This window comes from Tachyglossus aculeatus, chromosome 21 (assembly GCF_015852505.1).
Source record: "Tachyglossus aculeatus isolate mTacAcu1 chromosome 21, mTacAcu1.pri, whole genome shotgun sequence".
In the NCBI taxonomy this organism is placed as follows: domain Eukaryota; kingdom Metazoa; phylum Chordata; class Mammalia; order Monotremata; family Tachyglossidae; genus Tachyglossus; species Tachyglossus aculeatus.
Window position 1 is genome coordinate 26,264,470 of NC_052086.1, and position 25,885 is coordinate 26,290,354.

Here is a 25,885-nt window from a genome sequence, read left to right on the forward strand (position 1 = left end):
CCAAGCATTCAGTACGGTGCTCTGTGCTTAATAAGTGTTCCATAAATACTATTGATTGATTGTTGGTGTATTCTCCATACACTAAATAATTATTATAAGCCCGTCCAACGCTGCATTAAACAGAAACTCCTTACCATTGGCTTTAAGCACTCATACATCTCTCATTCCTCCTACTTTTCATTAGTTATCATCAACAACCCGCATACTTCTCTCCTCTAAAACTCACTGTTCATCTTGTCTAGATGGTCTTGTCCATCTTGCTGCTGATTCTTTGCCCACATTCTTCCACATTCATGCAACTGTTGTTAATGTTGTTAACGACAACAATGTTGTTAATAACAGTGTTGTTAATGACGTGCATCTAGCTTTATTTCTATTTATTCTGATGACTTGACACCCGTCCACATGTTTTGTTTTGTTGTCTGTCTCCCCGTTCTAGACTGTGAGCCCGTTATTGGGTAGACACTGTCTCTATATGTTGCCAACTTGTACTTCCCAAGCGCTTAGTCCAGTGCTCTGCACACAGTAAGCGCTCAATAAATACGATTGAATGAATGAACTGACTCCCCTCTCATATCTGACACACCTCCTTCAAAGCCTACTAAAAGCACACCTCTTCCAAGAGGTCTTCCCTGACAAACCTTCATTTTCCCATAATATTTGCCTTTCTTTCTGTATCACTTATGCTCTAGGGTCTGAACCCCTTAAGCCCTTCATTCATTCAACCGTATTTATTGAGCGCTTACTGTGTGCAGAGCACTGTACTAAACGCTTGGGAAGTACAAGTCAGCAACATATAGAGATGGTCCCTACCCAACAACGGGCTCACAGTATCCCCAGCCCCACAGCAACTATTGTTATGCTCTGTAATTCCCCTATCTGTAGTTTATTTTACTGTTCATTCATTGTCATATTTATTAATAATAATAATGATGGCATTTGTTAAGCGCTTACTACGTGCAGAGCACTGTTCTAAGCACTGGGTGGGATACAAGGTGTTCCAGTTGTCCCATGGGGGGCTCACAGGCTTAATCCCCATTTTACAGATGAGGTAACTGAGGCTCAGAGACGTTGTGACTTGCAGCGCTTACTGTGTGCAGAGCACTGTACTAAGCGCTTGGGAAGTACAAGTCGGCAACATATGGAGACGGTCCCTTCCCAACAACAGGCTCACAGTATCCCCAGCCCCATAGTGCCTTTTCTTATGCCCCGTAATTCCCCTATCTGTAGTTTATTTTACTGTTCATTCATTCAGTCGTATTTATTAAGCGCTTACTGTGTATGGAGCACTGTACTAAACGCTTGGGAAAGTGCAATGCAACAATAAGCAGCGACAATCCCTGCCCACAGTGAGCTCACAGTCTAGACAGGGGGTAGACAAACATCAATACAAATAAATAAATAATGTCTTCCTCCCCCTTCTAAACTGTAAGCTCCTTGTGGGCAGGGAACGTGTCTTCCACTCTGTTATATTGTATTCTCTCAAGTGGTTAATACAGTGCTCTGCACACGATGTACCATTGGTTGATTGATATTATCTGCCTAATGGAGGTTCTTAATCTTAATCTTAATTGCCTTCCTTCCTCTCCCCCTCATCCCCCTCTCCATCCCCCCCATTTTACCTCCTTCCCTTCCCCACAGCATCTGTATATATGTATATATGTTTGTACATATTTATTACTCTATTTTACTTGTACATATCTATTCTATTAATTTTATTTTGTTAGTATGTTTGTTTTGTTGTCTGTCTCCCCCTTTTAGACTGTGAGCCCACTGTTGGGTAGGGACTGTCTCTCTATGTTGCCAGCTTGTACTTCCCAAGCACTTAGTACAGTGGTTTGCACACAGTAAGCACTCAATAAGTACGATTGATTGATTGATTAATCTTATCTGTTTTTAATATATGTAAATGCATATCAACTACTATGTAAAATTTTAGAAATGAGGGTTTTAAATCGTCTATTGATATGTTTTCATTTCATACCTATTTAATTTCTTCATGTCAGCGGGAACATCCCAAGCGCTTAGTACAGTGCTCTGCACACAGTAAGTGCTCAATAAATACAATTGAATGAGTAAAAAGACAGGGTAGTAATGTGAGTAGTATTTATTGGGCACCCACTGGGTACAATGTATGGTACTAAGAACTGGGGAAGTGTGAAATGAAAGGGCCATTTTCCCTCTCTAAAAGGAATTTCAGTCTAATTGAGAAATCCAAGCAAGTAATGGAATAACACGTTTAAAAGTGTGAGAAACTGCAGTTGGCCTGTGGGTTTGTGTGATGGGAATTAATCAGGGAAGGCTTGTTGGAGGAGGTGGAAGTTGAGGAAGGCTTTGGAATATGGGCAGAGCTGAGGCCTGTAGGATTTGGGAGGGAATAATAATAATAATGGCATTCGTTAAGCACTTACTATGTGCAGAGCACTGTACTAAGCGCTGGAGCACTGTACTAAGCACTGGGAAGGGAGTTATGGGCAAGGGGATGGAGGCAGGAATGGGGAGAGCCAGGTACAATTAAAAGGTTTGCTTGAGAAGCAGCGTGGCTCAGTGGAAAGAGCCCGGGCTTTGGAGTCAGAGGTCCTGAGTTCAAATTCTGGCTCCGCCACTTGTCACCTGTGTGACTTTGGGCAAGTCACTTCACTTCTCTGGGCCTCAGTTGCCTCGTCTGTAAAATGGGGATGAAGACCGTGAGCCCCCCGTGGGACAACCTGATCACCTTGTAACCTCCCCAGCACTTAGAACAGTGCTTTGCACATAGTAAGCGCTTAATAAATGCCATTATTATTATTATTATTATTGAGAGGAATGAGGAGAGCAAGTTGGGAAGCAGTGGGTGAAGAGAGAAGATCAGATGGGGCAAATCAATTATATTTATTTACTGTGTGCAGAGCACTGTATTACGCAGGTGACCGGATACAGTGTAACAGCTGATTCATTCAATCGTATTTATTGAGCGCTTACTGTGTGCAGAGCACTGTACTAAGCGCTTGGGAAGTACAAGTTGGCAACATATAGAGATAATAATAATAATAATGATAGCATTTATTAAGCGCTTACTATGTGCAAAGCACTGTTCTAAGCGCTGGGGAGGTTACAAGATGATCGGGTTGTCCCACGGGGGGCTCACAATCTTCATCCTCATTTTCCAGATGAGGGAACTGAGACACAGAAGTGACTTGCCCAAAGTCACCCAGCTGACAATTGGTGGAGCCGGGATTTGAACCCATGACCTCTGCCTCCAAAGCCCGGGCTCTTTCCACTGAGCCACGCTGCTTCCAGAGGTCTTTATCCAACAACAGGCTCCCAGTCTAGCAGGTTACAGTCTAGAGGGACTGGGCAAATGGTTGGAAAAATGATGCAGAGAAGCAGCGAGGCTCAGTGGAAAGAGCCCGGGCTTTGGAGTCAGAGGTCATGGGTTCAAATCCCGGCTCCACCAACTGTCAGCTGTGTGACTTTGGGCAAGTCACTTCACTTCTCTGTGCCTCAGTTACCTCATCTGTAGAATGGGGATGAAGACTGTGAGCCCCACGTGGGACAACCCAATCACTTTGTATCATTCTCTTTGTATCCTCCCCAGTGCTTAAAACAGTGCTTTGCACATAGTAAGCGCTTAATAAATGCCATTAAAAAAAAACCAAAAACCAAACAGCATCCTTCATCTTTCAGGTTTTTATGCCGGCTTTATCTTTCAATCAGCACAAGTCCGAAGTAGCTGATAGTCTTGTGACATCCAAAGAAAACGTAGCTGTTGAAGACGTGGAAGCCGAGTTGCTTAAACCGAAGGAAGAGCCGCTTGAATTTCACAGCGTTCAGCTAATACGGGACGAGTTCCTCATGCATATGCAAAAATTCTTAAATCATATTCAGAGAACTATGCTGCAGCTAGAGGGCAAGTTTCCTCCTATCTTCCCTTCAAGTTTTTATTTCAGAAAAACAGAGATTCCGGTGGTAGAATTTCCTAAGTTCTTACTATATGGCAAGTGCCAGCTCAGTCCCAGTCCTCATCCCTCTGGGGCTGACGGTCTAGGAGGGAGAGAGAACAGATACTTTATCCCCATTTTACAGATGAGGAAACTGAGGCACAGAGCGTCGAAGTGACTTTCCCCAGGTCAGGCAGCAGGAAGAAGCGGAGCCGGGAGACCTGGGTCTCCTGACTCCCATTCCCTTGATTTTTCTACCGGGCTCCGCTGCCTCCCCTGAAGTTTGACTGAATAATGGAGTTTTTTGCTCTACTACCTCTTTGAAAGACTAGCAATTATTAATTTACTTTGCTTTGAACAAAATACCAATGAAAACCACTGTCTGGTAAAAAGAAGTAATTTCTGTTTTGTAAAAATGAACATAGAGCAATTATGATAAAAGTCCGAGGAAAGAGAGGAAAACGTACATGTGGGGGGAAAGCAAAGCCTAATCGGATTTAAGTCCAATGAAGTGGGGGGCGGTGATTACCTTCATTCATTCATCAATCGTATTTATTGAGCGCTTACTGTGTGCAGAGCACTGTACTAAGCGCTTGGGAAGTACAAGTTGGCAACATATAGAGACGGTCCCTACCCAACAATGGGCTCACAGTCTAGAATGGGGAGACAGAGAACAAAACAAAGCATGTGGACAGGTGTCAAGTCGTCAGAACAAATAGAATTAAAGCTAAATGTGCATCATTAACAAAATAAATAGAGTAGTAAATATGTACAAGTAAAATAGAGTAATAAATCTGTACAAACATATATACAGGTGCTGTGGGGAGGGGAAGGAGGTAGGGCGGAGGGGATGGGGAGGAGAGGAAAAAGAGGACTCAGTCTGGGAAGGCCTTCTGGAGGAGGTGAGCTCTCAGTAGGGCTTGTACGTTGATGTGATATTCCCTCCCACCCCCTGCTCCCAGCAGATGCTAACTAATGGACATTGATTTTTCTTCTAATAGGAGAGATTAAGTTGGAAATGCCAGTCATCAGTCTAGAAAGGGACGTGAGTGAATTGGCGGCCGACCCCGAAGCGGTTGATTCACTGGAGCAGGTTGTAATCAATTGGCTGACTCAGATCTCCTCAGCTGTTGACGAACAATTGAAAAAGTCACCCCAGGTAAAACACTTCATTCAGAGAAAACATAAGATGAGTAGGTGGTGCTTTTTTTTTTCTTCTTGAAGGACAAGACTAGGAATTAGGAACTCAGAGTCCTGATCTGTCTCTGTTGCTGCTATTTCCAATGAGGTCTTCATTAAGGAACTCACTGACACAGCCCGGGGATTTATTCCTGCAAGCGCCTGTTTGACATCTGTAAATGGATGCCCAAAAGACGGCGTAATTGAGGACGAAAAATGAAGTCTCTGAAGTTGGCCATCTGTTTTCATCTGTTTTCTGAGAGCTCTCCTCCTCTGAGAGCTCACCTCCTCCAGGAGGCCTTCCCAGACTGAGCCCCTTCCTTCCTCTCCCCCTCCTCCCTCTCTCCATCCCTCCCATCTTACCTCCTTGCCCTCCCCACAGCACTTGTATATATGTATATATGTTTGTACATATTTATTACTCTATTTTACTTGTACATATCTATTCTATTTATTTTATTTTGTTAATATGTTTTGTTTTGTTCTCCGTCTCCCCCTTCTAGACTGTGAGCCCGCTGTTGGGGAGGGACCATCTCTAAATGTTGCCAACTTGTACTTCCCAAGCGCTTAGTCCAGTGCTCTGCACACAGTAAGCACTCAATAAATACGATTGATTGATTGATTTTTCAGTTCTGGACCTCTTTTGGATGACCAACGTCACATTCATTCTAATCATCACAAGGAAATCTGTCCAGTTGTTATTTTGGTAGCATCTCGTTTTTACAAGAACGGTTTGGAAAATTCACTGTGGGCTTGGAGGTTACCAAGTTTCCTTCCGTCAGTCCGTGATTTTTCCCAATTCTTCCTCCTCTGAGTAAGGAGGATCAGTGCGACTCGAGATTAAATAGGATTCCATTCCTATTTTTAATCACCTGCACCAGGACATGTCCCATGCATGATAGCAATCTCCAGCAGAGAATAATGGGATGAGATTAGCCTACCCATTCAGAATTCATTCATCCAATCGTATTTATTGAGCGCTTATTGTGTGCAGAGCACTGTACTAAGCGCTTGGGAAGTACAAGTTGGCAACATATAGAGACGGTCCCTACCCAACAGCGGGCTCACAGTCTAGAATCTAACTCAACCCCTCCTCATCTACTGTCTTCCTTCGAGACTCATGAAACACAAACTAAATGCAAAGAGTACATAAAATAATACTATAAAAGCTAACTCGTCAACAATATAACCATTAGAAAACAACTTGTACCTATTTATTCCATTTATTTTATTTTGTTAATACGTTTTGTTTTGTTGCAATCTGTTTTATTTGTGCATATTTATTCTATTTATTTTATTTTGTTACTATGTTTTGTTTTGTTGTCCGTCTCCCCCTTCTAGACTGTGAGCCCGCTGTCGGGTAGGGACCGTCTCTAGATGTTGCCAACTTGTACTTCCCAAGTGCTTAGTACAGTGCTCTGCACACCGTAAGCGCTCAATAAATACGATTGAATGAATGAATGAACACGAAATAGAAAATATGTACCTTGGCTCTCATTTAAAAAAAATGGTATTTGATGATAATAATAATAATGTTGGTATTTGTTAAGTGCTTACTATGTGCCAAGCACTGTTCTAAGCACTGGGGGGATACAAGGTAATCAGGCTATCCTAGGTAGGGCTTGCAGTCTTCATCCCCATTTTACAGATGAGGGAACTGAGGCACAGAGAAATCAAGTGACTCGCCCAAAGTCACACAGCGGACAAGTGGTGGAGATGGGATTAGAACCCATGACCTCTGACTCCCAATAATAATAATAATGATAATAATAATAATGGCATTTATTAAGCGCTTACTGTGTGCAAAGCACTGTTCTAAGCGCTGGGGAGGACACAAGGTGATCAGGTTGTCCCACGTGGGGCTCACAGTCTTAATCCTCATTTTCCAGATGAGGTAACTGAGGCACAGAGAAGTTAAGTGACTTGCCCAAAGTCACACAGCTAACAAGTGGCAGAGGTGGGATTTGAACCCATGACCTGTGACTCCTAATAATAATAATAATAATAATAATAATAATAATAATAATAATAATAGTGGTATCTGTTAAGCGCTTACTATGTGCGAAGCACTGTTCTAAGTGCTGGGGAGGATACAAGGTGATCAGGTTGTCCCACATGGGGCTCGCAGTCTTAACCCCCATTTTCCAGATGACGTAACTGAGGCACAGAGAAGTTAAGTGATTTGCCCAGTCACACAGCTGGCAAGGGGCGGAGCTGGAATTTGAACCCATGACCTCTGACTCCCAATCTCGGGCTCTTTCCACTGAGCCGCGCTGCTTCTCACAAGTGCTTTGATAAGCACTTACTATGTGCCAGGCACTGTATGAAGCCATGAGGTAGATACAAATTACTCAGCTTGGACACGGTCCGTGTCCCACTGAATCCCTAGCTGAGGTAAATGTGGCACAGAGAATTTAAGTGACTTACCTAATCAATCAATCAATCAATCAATCAATCGTATTTATTGAGCGCTTACTGTGTGCAGAGCACTGTACTAAGCGCTTGGGAAGTACAAGTTGGCGACATATAGAGACAGTCCCTACCTAACAGTGGGCTCACAGTCTAAAAGGGGGAGGCAGAGAACAAAACCAAGCATACCAACGAAAATAAAATAAATAGAATAGATATGTACAAGTAAAATAAATAAATAGAGTAATAAATATGTACAAACATATATACATATATACCCAAATTGAGCAGAATTAGAGCCCAGGTCCTTCTGACTCTAGACCTGTGCTCTTTCCAGTAGGCCATGGTGCTCCTCTCATTGGAACGTGAACAGTTTTATGCATCTCTAGGCATGTAACAATTCCGGGTATTAACGATTAATGATAAAATATTGTTTAGTGAATGTGCAATATTTATTGAGCGCTTCCTGTAGTAGATGATTACATCTCCCTACCTTTGCACAATTTCAGTGATATATCAACAGATGCATGTGCTTAGTACAGTGCTCTGAAGATAATGGGCACTCAATAAATACAATTGATTGATCATCCATAGCATTTAATAAATGCCTTAGTATTGAACACTGTACTAAACTGTTGGGAGAGTATAATAGAGTTCATAGATAGGGCCCGTGTCCTCAAGGACCTTACCATCTAGTGGGGTAGAAAGACACAAGTAAGGTGGGAGAGAAGCAGTGGGGCTCAGTGGAAAGAGGTCATGGCTTTGGAGTCAGAGGTCATGGGTTCAAATTCCGGCCCCACCAATCGTCAGCTGTGTGACTTTGGGCCAGTCACTTCACTTCTCTGGGCCTCAGTTCCCTCATCTGTCAAATGGGGATGAAGACTGGGAGCCCCCCGTGGGACAACCTGATCACCTTGTAACCTCCCCAGCGCTTAGAACAGTGCATTGCACATAGTAAGTGCTTAATAAATGCCATTACTATTATTATAGAAGATGTAACTTATATATAGCTTTAATTCTATTTGTTCTGATGATTTTGACCCCTGTCTACATGTTTTGTTTTGTTCCCTGTCTCCCCCTTCTAGACTGTAAGCCCGTTGTTGGGCAGGGACCGTCTCTATATGTTGTATTTCCCAAGCGCTTAGTCCAGTGCTCTGCACACAGTAAGCGCTCAATAAATACGACTGACTGAATGAATGAATGATAATCCTGAATGAATGAATGAAGTGCTTGAAACAGGGATAATCCAAGCTGGTTCTCCTTGCCTCCCCATATTCTGATTCTTAGGGCAGCGGCCCCCTGGCAGAAATTGAATTCTGGCGAGAAAGGAGCGCTACTCTGAGCGCTCTCATGGAGCAGACCCAACTGCCAGTGGTGAAAAAGGTTTTGGAAGTTATCAGAGAGTCGGAGTCCATGCTCGTTGTCAACCTGCAACCGGTCTTGGCTGACCTGGCCAAATACCACCTGGAAGCTTCAGACAACGTTCGCTTCCTTTCCACGGTGGAGCGTCATTTCAAGGTACGGCCCTTGGGATGACACCCACCTTCGGCCCCCAAGTATGGACGCTCAACTTGCAAAGTCTTAGAGAAGCAGTGGAAAGAGCCCGGGCATTGGAGTCAGAGGTCATGGGTTCAAATCCCGGCTCCGCCAACTGTCAGCTGGGTGACTTTGGGCAAGATCCACCGCTGATCTCCTCACCGTACCTTGCTCTCGCCTGTCCCGCCATCGACCCCCGGCCCACGTCCTCCCCCGGGCCTGGAATGGCCTCCCTCTGCCCATCCGCCAAGCTAGCTCTCTTCCTCCCTTCAAGGCCCTGCTGAGAGCTCACCTCCTCCAGGAGGCCTTCCCAGACTGAGCCCCTTCCTTCCTCTCCCCATTGTCCCCCTCTCCATCCCCCCATCTTACCTCCTTCCCTTCCCCACAGCACCTGTATATATGTATATATGTTTGTACATATTTTTTTACTCTATTTATTTTATTTGTACATATCTATTCTATTTATTTTATTTTGTTAGTATGTTTGGTTTTGTTCTCTGTCTCCCCCTTTTAGACTGTGAGCCCACTGTTGGTTAGGGACTGACTCTATATGTTGCCAATTTGTACTTCCCAAGCGCTTAGTACAATGCTCTGCACATAGTAAGCGCTCAATAAATACGATTGATGATGATGATGATGAAGTCACTTAACTTCTCTGGGCCTCAGTTCCTTCATCTGGAAAATGGGGATTAAGATTGTGAGCCCCCCCCGTGGAACAACCTGATCACCTTGTAACCTCCCCAGCGCTTCGAACAGTGCTTTGCACATAGTAAGCGCTTAATAAATGCCATTATATAAAAAAAAGTCTTCATCCTTTCTTTGGTTTAAATACCCCAAAGCAGCGTGACTCAGTGGAAAGAGCACGGGCTTTGGAGTCAGAGGTCATGGCCCAGCTCTGCCAATTGTCAGCTGAGTGACTTTGGGCAAGTCACTTCACTTCTCTGCACCTCAGTTCCCTCATCTGGAAAATGAGGATTAAAACCGTGAGCCCCTCGTGGGACGACGTGATCACCTTGTAACCTCCCCAGTGCTTAGAACAGTGCTTTGCACATAGTAAGTGCTTAAAAATACCATCATCATTATTATTATATTATTATTCTTTGGGCCTCAGTTCCCTCATCTGTAAAATGGGGATTAAGACTGTGAGCCCCTCGTGGGACGACGTGATCACCTTGTAACCTCCCCAGCGCTTAGACCAGTGCTTTGCACATAGTAAGCGCTTAAAAAATACCATCATTATTATTATTATATTATTATTCTCTGGGCCTCAGTTCCCTCTTCTAGAAAATGGGGATTAAGACTGTGAGCCCCTCGTGGGACAACGTGATCACCTTGTAACCTCTCCAGTGCTTAGAACAGTTCTTTGCACATAGTAAGCGCTTAAAATATACCATCATTATTATTATTGTATTATTAGTCTCTGGGCCTCAGTTCCCTCATCTGTAAAATGAGGATTAAGACTGTGAGCCCCCCATGGGACAGCCTGCTCATGTCGTAACCTCCTCAGCGCTTAGAACAGTGCTTTGCATATAGTAAGTGCTTAATAAATGCCATCATTATTATTATTTGCCCCAGCTGCTATTTAATGCTTGGCCTAGGGAATCATTTAATCCATACATGGGTGGAACCTGGCTTAAGGATAACATTTTTTGTGGCGCTAATTCTGTTTTTCTTAAGAATGGCCCAATTCATTCATTCATTCAATCAAATTTATTCAGTGCTTACTTTATGCAGAGCACTGTACTAGGCTCTTGGGAGAGGAAATATAACAATAAATAATAATAACACTAATAATAATAATAATAATAATGGCATTTGTTAAATGCTTACTATGTGCAGAGCACTGTTCTAAGCGCTTGGGGGGATACAAGGTGATCAGGTTTTCCCACGTGGGACTCACAGTCTTAATCCCCATTTTACAGATGAGGTAACTGAGGATTAGAGAAGTTAAGTGACTTGCCCAAGGTCACACAGCAGACATGTGGCAGAGCCCGGATTCGAACCCATGACCTTTGACTCCAAAGCCCGGGCTCTTTTCCACTGAGCCACGCTGCTTCTCATGACAATTCTGGTATTTAAACATTTACTGGGTGCTAGGCACGGCATTAATCGCTGGGGTGGGTTTGGGTTCAAATCCTGACTCTGCCAATTGTCAGTTGTGTGACTCTGGGCAAGTCACTTCACTTAACTTCTCTATGCCTCAGTTCCCTCATCTGTAAAATGGGGATTAAGTGTGTGAGCCCCACGTGGGACAACTTGATTACCTTGTATCTACCCCAGTGCTTAGAACAGTGCTTTGCACAAAATAAGCGCTTAACAAATGCCATCATCCTCATCATCACCTGCCAAACAGTGACTTTGGGCAAGCCACTTAACTTCTCTGTGCCTCAGTTACCTCATCTGTAAAATGGGGATTCAGACTGTGAGCCTATGTGGGACAACCTGATCACCTTGTACCATCCCCAGCGCTTAGAACAGTGCTTTGCACATAGTAAGCGCTTAACAAATGCCATCATTATTATTATTATTATTATTACAAACAAATCGGGTTGGGCACAGTCCCTGTCCCCCGTGGGGCTCACAGTCTCAATCCCCATTTTACAGATGAGGAAACTGAGGCACAGAGAAGTAAAGCAACTTGCCCAAGGTCACACGGCCGACAAGTGGCGGAGTCGGGCACAGGACCCATGACCTTCTGACACCCAAACCCATGCGCTATCCATTACACCACACTGCTTCTTTAATAAGCAGGTACATGCCCTGCCCGCAAGGAGAGTTTGGCTTCAAAGGTCATGGGTTCAAATCCCGGCTCCGCCACTTGTCAGCTGTGTGACTTTGGGCAAGTCACTTCACTTCTCTGGGCCTCAGTTCCCTCATCTGGAAAATGGGGATTAAGTCTGTGAGCCCCACGTGGGACAACTTGATTACCTTGTATCTACCCCAGCGCTTAGAACAGTGCTTTGCAAATAGTAAGCGCTTAATAAATGCCATCATTATTATTATTATTATTATTGGTCACGTCTGACCAGAACTATCTAAGATCATTACATGAAAGGGGAAAGTTGGGGAATAAAACAAAAGCAAAAAAATCCTCCATATCAACATTACTTCCACCGGTCTCTGCTTTGGTCTCCCCCTTCTAGACTGTGAGCCCACTGTTGGGTAGGGACCATCTCTATATGTTGCCAAATTGTACTTCCCAAGCGCTTAGTACAGTGCTCTGCACACAGTAAGCGCTCAATAAATACGATTGAATGAATGAATGAATGTACAATTTCAAGGTTACCTTTGATTTTATTTGGGTTCATAGAAAGAGAGGAGGGTAATTTTTAACTTTTCCTAAATAATAATAATGCTTATAGTAATAATAATAATAATAATGGTATTTGTGAAGCGCTTACTATGTGCAAAGCACTGTTCTAAGTGCTGGGGAGGTTACAAGGTGATCAGGTTTTCCCACGGGGGGCTCACAGTTTTAATCCCCATTTTACAGATGAGGGAACTGGGGCCCAGAGAAGTGAGGTGACTTGCCCAAAGTCACACAGCTGGCAGTTGGCGGAGTCGGGATTTGAACCCACGACCTCTGACTCCAAAGCCCGGGCTCTTTCCACTGAGCCACGCTGCTTCTCTAGTAGTAGTTATTGTTATTATTATTGTTATTATTATTATCTAGTAATTATTGTTATTATTATTGTAGTATTTGTTAAGTGCTTACCATCTGTCTAAGCATTGGAATAGATACAAGTTAATCAGCTGGGGCACAGCCCCAAGCGCTTAGTGCTCTGCACACAGTAAGCGCTCAATAAATACGATTGAATGAATGAATGTGGCGCTGTCTAAGTAGGAGAGAGGACAGACCTTAAATCCCACCATCAATCATCAATCGTATTTATTGAGCGCTTACTGTGTGCAGAGCACTGTACTAAGCGCTTGGGAAGTCCAAGTTGGCAACATATAGAGACAGTCATCATCAATCGTATTTATTGAGCGCTTACTGTGTGCAGAGCACTGTACTAAGTGCTTGGGAAGTCCAAGCTGGCAACATATAGAGACAGTCCCTACCCAACAGTGGGCTCACAGTCTAAAAGGAACTGAGGCACAGAGACGCTAAGTGACTTGCCCAAGGTCACACAGCATGCAGCTGGCAAAGCCGGGGCTGCAACCCGGGAACCCATGGGAAACAGTGTGGCCCAGTGGAAAGACCAGGATATGGAATGCAGATGACGTGGGTTCTAATCCCCGCTCTGCCGGTTGTCTGCTGTGTGACCTTGGGCAAGTCACTTAACTTATCTGCGCCTCAGTTACCTCATCTGTGTAATGGGGGTTAAGACTGTGAGTCCCAGGTGGGTCAGGGATGGTGACCAACCTGATGACCTTGTTTCTACCCCAGCACTTAGAACAGTGCTTGACACCTAATAAGCGTTTAACAAATACCACAATTATTATTATTATTATTAGATCCCCGACACCCATGTCCACGCTCTTTCCAAAGAGTAGGTAAACCTCATTTCCGGAGTACAACCTCGGGGACAAGCATGGATTTCTCAAGTTCTTCCACGGAAGCCTTGAGCGAATGAAGTATAAATTTGTTGTAATAGTCCTCTTACCTTCAGGTTTATTTGTCCGTTTAGAATCTAACTCACGGCACAGGATTCAACGTGATTTTGGATACAATTCCTTCCATGATGAGCGCCCTGAGGATGGTGTGGATCATCTCCCGGCATTACAATAAGGATGAACGGATGATCCCTCTCATGGAGCGAATTGCCTGGGAAATTGCCGAAAGGGTCTGCCGAGTTGTGAATTTACGGACTTTGTTCAAGTGAGTAGAAGCCGAAGGTGTTGAAAATATCTTAAAGTCGTGGACCTGGGTTCTAATCCTGCCCCACCACTCTTCTGCTGTGTGACCTTGGGCAAGTCGCTTCACTTCTCTGTTGCCTCAGTTACCACATCGGGAAAATGGGGATTATGATATGTGACACATGGACTGTGTTCAACGTGAGTAGTTTGTATCTACCCCAGCGCTTTGTACAGCGTCTGGCGTATAGCAAGGGCTTAGCAAATAGATAAAAAAGCTCCATCGTTTGACAAAAGATGAAATGAACTAGAATTGGTCCCATTTTATCAAGACGTGTTTAGTTCATTCAAATTAACGTGGAAAACAATTTTCAAGGATCGACAGAGAAATCACTCTTTTCAAAGCGACTTCTCTTCTACTTGCATCTTTGCTTCGTTACAAATGTGGAAAAGAGCAAGGCCGCGGTATGAACCGTGAGTTTTGCTTGGATTTCGTTTGATTTCTTTACTCATAAGTCTTAAATGGTTTTTGTACTGGATCTCTTATTTAGTCCTTTGAATAGTTTGTCCACGGTCATGACTACTTTAAGAAATAATCCTCAGAACTTCCACGGCACCTCCTGGGTAAGGCAGCGTATGTTGTAGCTCAGCCATGAATTAAACTCCTACCGATCACTAATCTCAGCTTTCTAAAAGATCCGACCCAAAATCTTCCCATTCATTTTTTTCCTGTTCACAGAGAAAGTCGAGAGAGTGCACAAAGCAAAGCAGCTGACGCCAAAAACAGCCTGCTGTTATGGAAGAAATCCTATTTCGATGTCCGGGCCAAAATTGAAGCCTCAGGAAGGGAAGCCCGGTGGGAATTTGATAGAAAACGTCTCTTCGAAAGGACAGATTACATGGCTTCTATTTGCCAAGATCTTTATGACATTTTGCAGGTAGGGAGGTGTGAAACATCATTTTATTTTGACTAAATAGAAAATTGCCCATTCAGATTTTTGTTACGGGAGAGTTGTTTCCGCGTCTGATCAACCAATCAATCATATTTATTGAGCATATACTGGACTTGGGAGGGTACAGTATAACAGAGTTCGTAGATGTGTTCCCTGCCCACAACAAGCTTACAGCCAAGAGGGGGATACAAACAATATTAATAAATGAATTACAGATCTGTACACAATCATTCATTCATTCATTCATTCAATCGTATTTATTGAGCGCTTACTGTGTGCAGAGCACTGTACTAAGCACTTGGGAAGTACAAGTTGGCAACATATAGAGACAGTCCCTACCCAACAGCGGGCTCACAATCGTATTTATTGAGCCCTAACTGTATGCAGTGTCCTAAGTGCTTGGGAAATTACAACGTAACAGAGTTGGTTGAAATGTTCCATGCCCACTCTTAGTTTATAGTTGAGAGGGTAAGCTCATTGATGTTAGGGAATGTGTCTGTTTATTGTCATATCATAAGCTCCCAAGTGCTTAGTGTAGTTTTTTGCACACAGTAAGTGCTCAATAATGATAATAATAATAACAATAATAATAATAATGGCATTTATTAAGCGCTTACTATGTGCAAAACACTGTTCTAAGCACTGGGGAGGTTATAAGGTGATAAGGTTGTCCCACGGGGTGTTCACAGTCTTAATCCCCATTTTACAGATGAGGTAACTGAGGCCCAGAGAAGTTAAGTGACTTGCCCAAAGTCACACAGCTGACAAGTGCTAGAGAAGCAGCATGGCTCAGTAGAAAAGAGCCCGGGCTTTGGAGTCAGAGGTCATGGGTTCAAATCCCGGCTCCACCACTTGTCAGCTGTGGGACTTTGGGCAAGTCACTTCACTTCTCTGGGCCTCAGTTCCCTCATCTGGGAAATGGGGATGAAGACTGTCAGCCCCCCGTGGGACAACCTGATCACCTTGTAACCTCCCCAGCGCTTAGAACAGTGCTTTGCACATAGTAAGCGCTTAATAAATGCCATTATTATTATTATTATTATTATTATAAGTGGCGGAGTCGGGATTAGAACCCATAACCTCTGACTCCAAAGCCTGTGCTCTGTCCACTGAGCCACACTGCTTCAGCATACGACTGAATGAGTGAATGGAGGGGACAGACATTAATCCGAATAAATAAATGAGGGGGGTATAAGTGCTGAGAGTTGAGGGAGGAGTGAATAAAGCGAACAAAGGCAAGAGTGACCCAGAAGCGCTATGGGGCTGAAGGAGGGGTGAATGATGAGCGCAAATCCAAGTGTGAAGGTGACACAAGGGAGTGGGAGGAGAAAAAATCTTTTAATAAGGTTTGAAGGTGGGGAAAGTGATCGTCTGGGGGATATGAAGCTCCATCATTGTTGACAGCATCATTATCCTTCCTGCCTCACAAGCCCCAAATCCTGGCATTATCCTTGGTTCCTCGCTCGCATTCAGCCCGTATATTCAAGCCATCACTAAATCCTGTCACTACTACCCTCACGATGTCACTAAAATTCGCCCCTTCCCCTCCGTCCAAACTGCTTTCATGTTAATCTAGGTTTTGTTGTCTGTCTCCCACTTCTAGACTGTGAGCTCGTCGTTGGGTCGGGACCGCCTCTATATGTTGCCAACTTGGACTTCCCAAGCGCTTAGTCCAGTGCTCTGCACACAGTAAGCGCTCAATAAATACGATTGAATGAATGAATGAATGAACTGAAAAAGACCAAACAGTGAGGCTTTTTGTGTGATGCATTGAACAGGTTATCGAAGAATTTTATAATATATTTGGCCCGGAACTAAAAGCTGTCACGGGGGATCCGAAGCGAATTGATGATGTTCTCCGCAGGGTGGATGATCTCGTCAACCCCCTGGAAGTATTGACTTTTGATCCATTTAGCAGCAAATGTTCACACTACTGGAAGTATGTGATCGATGATTTCAAATCCGAAGTTCTGGCAAGTAACAGTCCTGAGATTCTTCATGCCAAAAATGTTGTCTTTCGCCACGGTGTTTAAAGTGGAAATTGTGAATAAGTTCAAATGAACATAAAAGCAAATATTTACGTTTTCATTTAGTGTGAGTTGTGCTGCTTGTACTGTTGAAGGCATTCTTCAGACGTGGGCTAGGTCCATAAGGCATAGTTGAGTGGCAATCAATCGTATTTATTGAGTGCTTACTGTGTGCACAGCAGTGTAGTAAGTGCTCGGGAGAGTACAGCATAAAAGAGTTGGTAGACACGTTTCTTGCCTACAACAACGCCAAGAAGACCCATAAGCACCCCTTCCCCACAGCACCTGTATATATGTATATATGTTTGTACATATTTGTTACTCTATTTATTTATTTTACTTGTACATATCTATTCTATTTATTTTATTTTGTTAGTATGTTTGGTTTTGTTCTCTGTCTCCCCCTTTTAGACTGTGAGCCCACTGTTGGGTAGGGACTGTCTCTATATGTTGCCAACTTGTACTTCCCAAGCGCTTAGTACAGTGCTCTGCACACAGTAAGCGCTCAAAAAATACGATTGATGATGATGATGATAAGCAGTAATTATAACTACAAACCCAAAGGCCTTTCACCTTGGTAATGGAGGAAGTTTTCTGATTATGCTGATGATTGCCTTTTAAGCCATGCTCACTCACATATAGTTCTCTCTTGAATATGAAGGGTAGAAATTTTCCAAATCCTGATATTTTGTTAGTCCATAGATGCGTTAATAGATCTGTTTGAATTTACTCTACTACACTCACAGTTCTCCTTTTCCAATCGGTTGTGGTGTCAAAATATATATATTTTTTAGAATATCATCCCCCAGCTTCTTATTTGATCTCTTCACCGATCTCCTGTCCTTCTTGTATTGTTGGAAGGTTGTGGTGTGTAGCGTACTGATTTTTTGCCTTTGTTACTTTTTCATCAGGTTATTGAAAAGGAAGCCAAAAACTTTATAGATGAGTCATTCAAGACACTTCGATCAGCAGAAGCTGCTTTTGACATGCTTTTAAACTTTAAACATATCCGCTCCCGGGAGGCTATCAATAGACAAATGATGATGAAATTCAATGATATTCTGGCCCAGTATTGTAAAGAGGTAATTTTAGTTGTCTAAAGATAAAATTTTAAATGTAAACAATTAATTTTGGCAATATATGGACAAGTAGGTAGTACCACCCATTTTTCCAAATTGGAGAGCTGAGACTTTCCAAGGTGACTGTGTCATTCATAATCAGTAAATGGCATTTATTGAGCACTTACTGTGTGCAGAGCACTTGGGAAAATACACTAGAGTGGCTAGGCACGATCCCTGCCCACATAATAATAATAACGGAGCGGATTTACTGCTAGCCAGATTTTTCAGGCCAGAAATGAAGCCTTGCCTTAGTTATCCAAATAATAGAAATGTAATTCACTTTTATGTGTTATCTTGACCACTGGTTGTGGTAGGAGTCGAGTTCAGGATTACAGCCTGTTAATCCTTAGGTCATACTGCAAGAAAACCAGAAATAAGTATAGGTGGCATGTATCTAGGAATTGTGTGTGTGCGCATGCATAATTAACGGCATTGGAGATGATTAAACAGAAAAAACTTAATATTGGTAGGTTAAAGTAAGAGTAGCATTTAGTTTGAAACATGAGTTTTTCATTCTTAAAATAGTTTATAATATAAAGAATAGTTTATTTGTTGAAAGCAAGTTGGTGTTGGCAACCTGTAGCTCTTCAGCTCTATGTGATTCTTCTCGGAGTTAAATGTGGCTCTTGGGCAGGGCCCCAGCCTGAGGGTTGAGGGGGAGGGGTACAGTGCTCTGCACACAATAAGTGCTCAATAAATAGGATTGAATGAATGAATGAACTGTCTGGATCATCCCCATGCTGAAAGTCAAGGTGCCCCATGCTGTGAGCCCAACAACGGGCTCACAGTCTAGAAGGGGGAGACAGACAACAAAACATGTGGACAGGTCGTCAGAACAAATAGAATTAAAGCTAAATGCTCATCAGAGGCAGGTGTCTCTGATCACCACTACCCTCAAATCATGAATATAGTAATTACGGCTGAACGTCATCCCCCTGGCCTGGAATGCCCTCCCTCCCAACATCCGCCAAGCTAGCTCTCTTCCTCCCTTCAAGGCCCTACTGAGAGCTCACCTCCTCCAGGAGGCTTTCCCAGACTGAGCCCCCTCCTTCCTCTCCCCCTCGTCCCCTTTTCCATTCCCCCCACCTTACCTCCTTCCCTTCCCCACAGCACCTGTATATATGTTTGTACATATTTATTACTCTATTTATTTTACTTGTACATATCTATTCTATTTATTTTATTTTGTTAATACATTTTGTTTTGTTCTCTGTCTCCCCCTTCTAGCCAGTGAGCCCACTGTTGGGTAGGGACTGTCTCTATATGTTGCCAACTTGTACTTCCCAAGTGCTTAGTCCAGTGCTCTGCACACAGTAAGCGCTCAATAAATATGATTGATTGATTGATCCCTGGGAAGCCTTTTTTCCCTGTCTCTGCCCCCGGCAATGCAGACAAAACCTGTCACTAGCCATGGGGCAGGGCAAAACATTGTTCTGAGGAGAACAGGGTCCGCCTGCCCCCAGAGTCCTCGCGTTAGCCCCCTTTGGAGTGCAGCAGGAAACCCACCGCTACCCACACACGGCCATGTGGGCAATGCCCACTGGCATCCTTTGGGTGAGGACAGGGGCCTGCCCATCAGGCCATGCCTGTTCTTCTCCTTCCTCCCCTTCATTTCCCTGCTGGCAGCACCAACTGTGGCTTCACCCTGTGTAGGGCCACGGGCCATGATGAAATGATGTCACCTATCATGGTGGGTTGGGGTGGGCGGGCATAATTTGTACGACTGGCTCTTGGAAACCTTTGAGGAGCTGTATGCATTTTGTTTGGCTCTGCTGTCCAAAATGTGGCCAACTGTTCATTCAATCAGTGGTATTTTTTGAGCACTTACTATGTGAGGAGCTTAGAACAGCACTTGGGGAGCATTCATTTGCTAAGGAGTATTTACTGAGTGCTTCCTATGTGTAAAAGCACTGTACTAATCGCTTGGGGGAGTACAGTACAACAACAAACAGACTCAGACACATTCCCTGCCCACAACGAGCTCCCAATCTGGAGTGCCATAATGATTACAGATAGTGAAGAAAATTTATTTCGGAGAAACGACAACGTTCTAAACCGCAGAATGCTTTTGATCGTTTTACAGGTGGACGTAGTCAACAACATTTTTGTTCAGAACCTTGATGATCCACCTCTTTATAAGAATCACCCCCCAATGGCTGGGGCGATTTATTGGGAGCGCTCTCTCTTCTTTCGCATCAAGCACACCATCCTGAGATTTCAAGAGGTAGAGGAGATGTTGGACAGTGACCGAGGAAGAGAAGTATGTGGTGTTTACTTAAATGAGCGCTAAACGGAAACCAAAATCGTTTCGGGCTTTTCAGCTGGATTCAGATAATAAAACGCCTCTTCTGTGGAAAATGAAACTAAGTGGCGCTTACATTCTTTAACAGGCCAAACAAAAATATCTGGAAGTAGCGAGGAGAATGAAGGCATACGAAGATAAAAAATATGAGCAGTGGAGAGACTGGACTGAGCAGACGTTACCCAACCTAATGAAAAATAGCCTGCTCGCTAAGGCCCAGTTTCCCGGAAATGTATTTTCAGATTACGGTGAACCGGTAAGAAAAAAAAATGATCCATCTCATTTGCTTTGATTTAAAGTTTTGATTTGATTATTCGGATTGATGTGTACTTTCAAAAATGAAAATCTGAATTTTCTTTATTCCATTCCGAATCGCCTCTGTCGTAGGACTCCTCCCTTGAGGTACCTGAGACACCTAGCAAAGGAACTTATTTTATAATCAATTTTGCTCCTGAACTCCAAGAGGCTATTAATGAAACAAAATACATGGAACAGCTGGGATTCCCAGTTCCTGAGTTAGCGAGGAATGTGGCACTTCAGGAAGACAAATTTCTTAGGTAAGGATAATAGTTACCATTAGAGTTTTTGGTAACACTTCAGTCATTGAGTTCGATGTGCTCATTGGACAGATTTTTATTGTTTTCCTAGTGACTGTATGTTAGGTCAGTGAGCCCTAGATACACATTCTCTAGGAGTGCAAATGATTACATTGTGGAAAGTGAATAGCACTTAAATTCTCCTTAAAGCCCGGAACTCAGATTCATGTCCAAAGTATCTTAAAAACAGCGAATTAAACATTTGAGAAGGGTCTGTCTTCCCTCTAGACTGTAAACTTATGGTGGGCAGGGTATATTTCTATTAAATTGTTATACTGAACTCTCCCAAGCATTTAGCTCTTCCTCCCTTCAAGGCCCTGCTGAGAGCTCACCTCCTCCAGGAGGCCTTCCCAGACTGAGCCCCTTCCTTCCTCTCCCCCTCGTCCCCCTCTCCATCCCCCCATCTTACCTCCTTCCCTTCCCCACAGCACCTGTATATATGTATATATGTTTGTACATATTTATTACTCTATTTATTTATTTATTTATTTATTTTACTTGTACCTATCTATCCTATTTATTTTATTTTGTTAGTATGTTTGGTTTTGTTCTCTGTCTCCCCCTTTTAGACTGTGAGCCCACTGTTTGGTAGGGACTGTCTCCATATGTTGCCAATTTGTACTTCCCAAGCTCTTAGTACAGTGCTCTGCACATAGTAAGCGCTCAATAAATACGATTGATGATGATGGTGATGCTCTGCACACAGTAAGAGCTCAGTTAATACGATCGACTGACTGACTAACGTTTTCTGGGCATTCTGGCAGACTGTAGATATGTAGGCCATTAGAGTTGTGTTACAGTTCTATTTTTTTCCCCTTTTACCCACGTAACGTTAGATATACAGATGGAATAAAGCATATGTTGGATCATTATCACGCGCTAATGGCGACGCTAAATGAGGCGGAGACTCAACTCCTTGATGACCACATCCACGAGCTGCTGAGAGTGTTTAGATCAGGATACAAGAGACTAAATTGGAATTCACTAGGTAACAGAACTTATGCATTCACTGGTTTGTGCATCTCATCCTGCCAAAACTCGATTTATGTTACCTTTGAAAATTTTCTTCCCGTTATTTGCTCGTCCAAGTGGGCAAGCGTTGGTTTCCGTCACACTAGACTGTGTTAGAAGGCAGTCATCTTTCTCTCTGAGGGAATTTGTGACAGGATAATAGATTAAAAGATGTATAGTTTGGTGCGGAGGGTCTGAAACGACTTGACATCCGTCCACGTGTTTTGTTTTATTGTCTGTCTCCCCCTTCTAGACTGTGAGCCCATTAGGGACCGTCTCTATATGTTGCCAACTTGTACTTCCCAAGTGCACACAGTAAGCGCTCAATAAATACGATTGAATGAATGAATGAATGAAAGGAGTAGAAGGATAAACAGCTTTTTTTTTCCTTTTTAGGTATCGGTGACTACATCATTCGCTGTAGCCAGGCCATTGGCAAGTTTGAATCCCTGGTTCACCAGATTCACAAAAATGCAGAAGACATCAATTCTAAGCTTTCACTAATAGAAACAGCAAGCCTTTTCAAGTTCCCGTCTCCTAAAAGTGGAAATGGCCTCCCTGGTAGGTCTGACATTTTATTTCTAATTTTTGTTTTGGGGAAATGACTTGTATCTGAATTCAAGAAGACGCCTATTCTGCATTTTAGATACCCTATAAAAAATACCAGATTATGTGGTAAAACAGTGCAAGCGTTGTTGGTGGTTGCCAAATCTTATTTTGTCATATGACATAAATTTTCAATTATTTTCTCTAGCCTCAGTTTCAGTTGATTTGGTTAACTGGCTCTCTACTATAGACTTTTAGTTATCAGTCAAAATAAGAGGTTTTTTTATGGTATTTGTTAAGTGCTTACTAAGTGTCAAGCACTGTTCCAAGCGCTGGGGTAGATAAAAGTTAATCAAGTCAAAAATAGTCCCAGTCCCACATGGGGCTCACAGTCTAAGTAGGAGGAAACTGAGGCATGAGAAGTTAAGTGACTTGTCCAAGGTCACACAGCTGGCAGGTGGCAGACCTGGGATTAGAACCCATGTCCTCTGACTCCCTTGTTTGAGCACTTATTGAGAGTTTATTCATTCATTCATTCATTCATTCATTCGCATTTATTGAGCGCTTACTGTGTGCAGAGCACTGTACTAAGCGCTTGGGAAGTACAAGTTGGCAACATATAGAGACGGTCCCTACCCAATAGTGGGCTCACGTTTTTCTCATGGGTATTTCAGTGATCCGTCGGTATCTCCCTATGAAAAATGAACCCAGAAGGAAAATAAGCAAATGATAGAACTTGAACCAAAGTGATCGAAGCGGGATTGCTTCTGGCTGAGAGACTTAAAGTCGGAAGAGAGAGGTTTTAATTTTTTAATGGTATTTAAGTTCTTACTATGTCCCTCTAGAGTGTGAGCGCGTTGTGGGCAGGGAATGTGTCTGCCAACTCTACCAAGCACTTAGCCATCTAAACACAGTGAGTGCTCAATAAAATACAACTGATTACTAAGCGCTGGAGTAAGTACGAGTTCGTTATGATGGAAGTTCTTCCCTTTCTTGTCCAGGGACTGCCCAAACCGCAGAAATCCTTTCTAAATTCACTCGGTCGTATTTATTGATGGTGATGGCATTTTTTTTTAAGCACTTACTATGTGCAAAGCACTGTTCTGAGCGCGGGGGAGGTTACGGGGTGGTCAGGTTGTCCCACGGGGGGCTCACGGTCTTGATCCCCATTTTACAGATGAAGTAACTGAGGCCCAGAGAAGTTGTCACCTCCTCCAGGAGGCCTTCCCAGACTGAGCCCCCTCCTCCTACCCCCCCGCCTTGCCTCCTTCTCCTCCCCACAGCCCCTGTATGTGTGTATGTATGTTTGTACGGATTTATTACTCTATTTATTTTATTTTATTATTTTATTTTTATTTTATTTATTTTATTTGTACATATTTATTCTATTTATTTTATTTTGTTAATATGTTTTGTTGTCTGTCTCCCCTTTGTAGACTGTAAGCCCACTGTTGGGTAGGGACCGTCTCTAGATGTTGCCAACTTGGACTTCCCAAGCGCTTAGTACAGTGCTCTGCACACAGTAAGCACTCAATAAATACGATTGAATGAATGAATTAATACAGTCTCTGCCCACTACCTTGAGAAGTAGCGTGGCTCAGTGGAAAGAGCCCGGGCTTTGGAGTCAGAGGTCATGGGTTCAAATCCCAGCTCCGCCAATTGTCAGCTGTGTGACTTTGGGCAAATCACTTCACTTCTCTGGGCCTCAGTTCCCTCATCTGTAAAATGGGGATGAAGACTGTGAGCCCCCTGTGGGACAACCTCGTCACCTTGTGAGCCCACTGTCTTCTAGACTGTGAGCCCACTGTTGGGTAGGGACCGTCTCTATATGTTGCCAACTTGTACTTCCCAAGCGCTTAGTACAGTGCTCTGCACACAGTAAGCGCTCAATAAATACGATTGAGCCAGAATAAATTCAAAAGATTTCTTTCGCCTACAGGCATCTTTAGAGTCACAGAAAACCAGAAGCACTTATATGACCTATTTAACAGTTCGAGTCAGAATAAATTCAAAAGATTTCTTTCACCTACAGGCATCTTTAGAGTCACAGAAAACCAGAAGCCCTTATATGACCTATTTAACAGTTCGAGTCAGAATAAATTCAAAAGATTTCTTTCACCTACAGGCATCTTTAGAGTCACAGAAAACCAGAAGCACTTATATGACCTATTTAACAGTTCGAGTCAGAATAAATTCAAAAGATTTCTTTCACCTATAGGTGTCTTCAGAGTCAAGAAAACCCGAAGCACTTATATGACCTATTTAACAGTTCGAGTCAGAATAAATTCAAAAGATTTCTTTTGCCTATAGGCTTCTTTATGTTTCACAGGTGTAAGGCAAATTCATTGCCATTTGAAATATTGAGAATAGTCTCTTTTCCCATTTACTATTTACCGTTGCCAATATACAGCCGTAACTCTGGAAACTTTTCTACAGGAGTGAAAGAATTCTTTGAGTACATTGAACTCGAAAGAGCAAAAGACGTGGATCTCATGGTGAGAAAATACTCTGCCATCGGACCACTCCTGACCAAAGTAGAAGGCCTCATTATCCACACAAACACAGGGAAGGCACCGAAACTGGCTTCTTACTATGCATATTGGGAAAATAAAATTTATAATATATTGACAAAGCTAGTCCTCAAGTAAGTTTACCATTTGCATACTGCTTTTTTCTTCACTGTAACTGTCCTTTTATTGCTTTAATGTCTACTTCTATTCGTTCCCATCCGGTTTGGGGCTGGCTGTTATATTTCCTGCTCCTTGGGTTGGGTGTTCATGTCTTGCTGATTGATTCTTACACTGCTGAGTGAAAAAATACATGTGTGAAAAATCTGTAAACTCCTTGAGGGCAGGAGAGTTACAATATAACGGTATAGCAGAGTCGGTAGACGTATTCCCTCCCCACAATGAGTTTACAGTGTAGAGATGAGCTCATAATCTATAGATGAAGTGTGGCTCAGTGGAAAAGAGCCTGGGCTTTGGAGTCAGAGATCCTGGGTTCAAATCCCGACTCCGCCAATTGGAAGCTGTGTGACTTTGGGCGAGTCACTTCACTTCTCTGGGCCTCAGTTCCCTCATCTGTAAAATGGGGATGAAGACTGTGAGCCCCACATGGGACAACCTGATCACTGGGGATTAAGACTGTGAGCCCCACGTGGGACAACGTGATCACCTTGTATCCTCTCCAGCGCTTAGAACAGTGCTTTGAACGTAGCAAATGCTTCTTAATAAATGCCATTATTATTATTATTATTATTATTATGAAATGCAAATGCATTTTTCTCAATAGAATTTTGATAGGAAAACCTAATTTTGATTTATGGGGGTGGTACATAAGTACATATGTTGCCAACTTGTACTTCCCAAGCACTTAGTACAGTGCTCTGCCCACAGTAAGTACTCAATAAGTACGATTGAATGAATGAAAATGAAAGTACAGCATGGTGGATAGACCCCAGGCCTGGGAGTCAGGAGGTCATGGGTTCT

The 25,885-nt window shown here is 43.1% G+C and overlaps 1 protein-coding gene across 2 annotated transcripts in view; it reads left to right on the forward strand.

The window, feature by feature from the left end:
- The window catches only part of DNAH10 (dynein axonemal heavy chain 10), a 185,923-nt gene that overhangs the window by 21,511 nt on the left and 138,527 nt on the right, over positions 1 to 25,885 (forward strand). The window contains exons 6-18 of one of the 2 annotated variants that reach the window (XM_038762289.1): positions 3,667 to 3,889; positions 4,922 to 5,079; positions 8,796 to 9,026; positions 13,676 to 13,866; positions 14,581 to 14,779; positions 16,573 to 16,767; positions 17,733 to 17,903; positions 20,026 to 20,202; positions 20,333 to 20,500; positions 20,632 to 20,801; positions 21,677 to 21,828; positions 22,248 to 22,412; positions 24,834 to 25,041. In XM_038762289.1, the coding sequence (XP_038618217.1) occupies positions 3,667 to 3,889; positions 4,922 to 5,079; positions 8,796 to 9,026; positions 13,676 to 13,866; positions 14,581 to 14,779; positions 16,573 to 16,767; positions 17,733 to 17,903; positions 20,026 to 20,202; positions 20,333 to 20,500; positions 20,632 to 20,801; positions 21,677 to 21,828; positions 22,248 to 22,412; positions 24,834 to 25,041 (2,408 nt within the window). Of the gene's footprint in view, positions 1 to 3,666; positions 3,890 to 4,921; positions 5,080 to 8,795; positions 9,027 to 13,675; positions 13,867 to 14,580; positions 14,780 to 16,572; positions 16,768 to 17,732; positions 17,904 to 20,025; positions 20,203 to 20,332; positions 20,501 to 20,631; positions 20,802 to 21,676; positions 21,829 to 22,247; positions 22,413 to 24,833; positions 25,042 to 25,885 lie in introns of those variants that run through there. The other variant, XM_038762288.1, reaches the window with a different exon arrangement.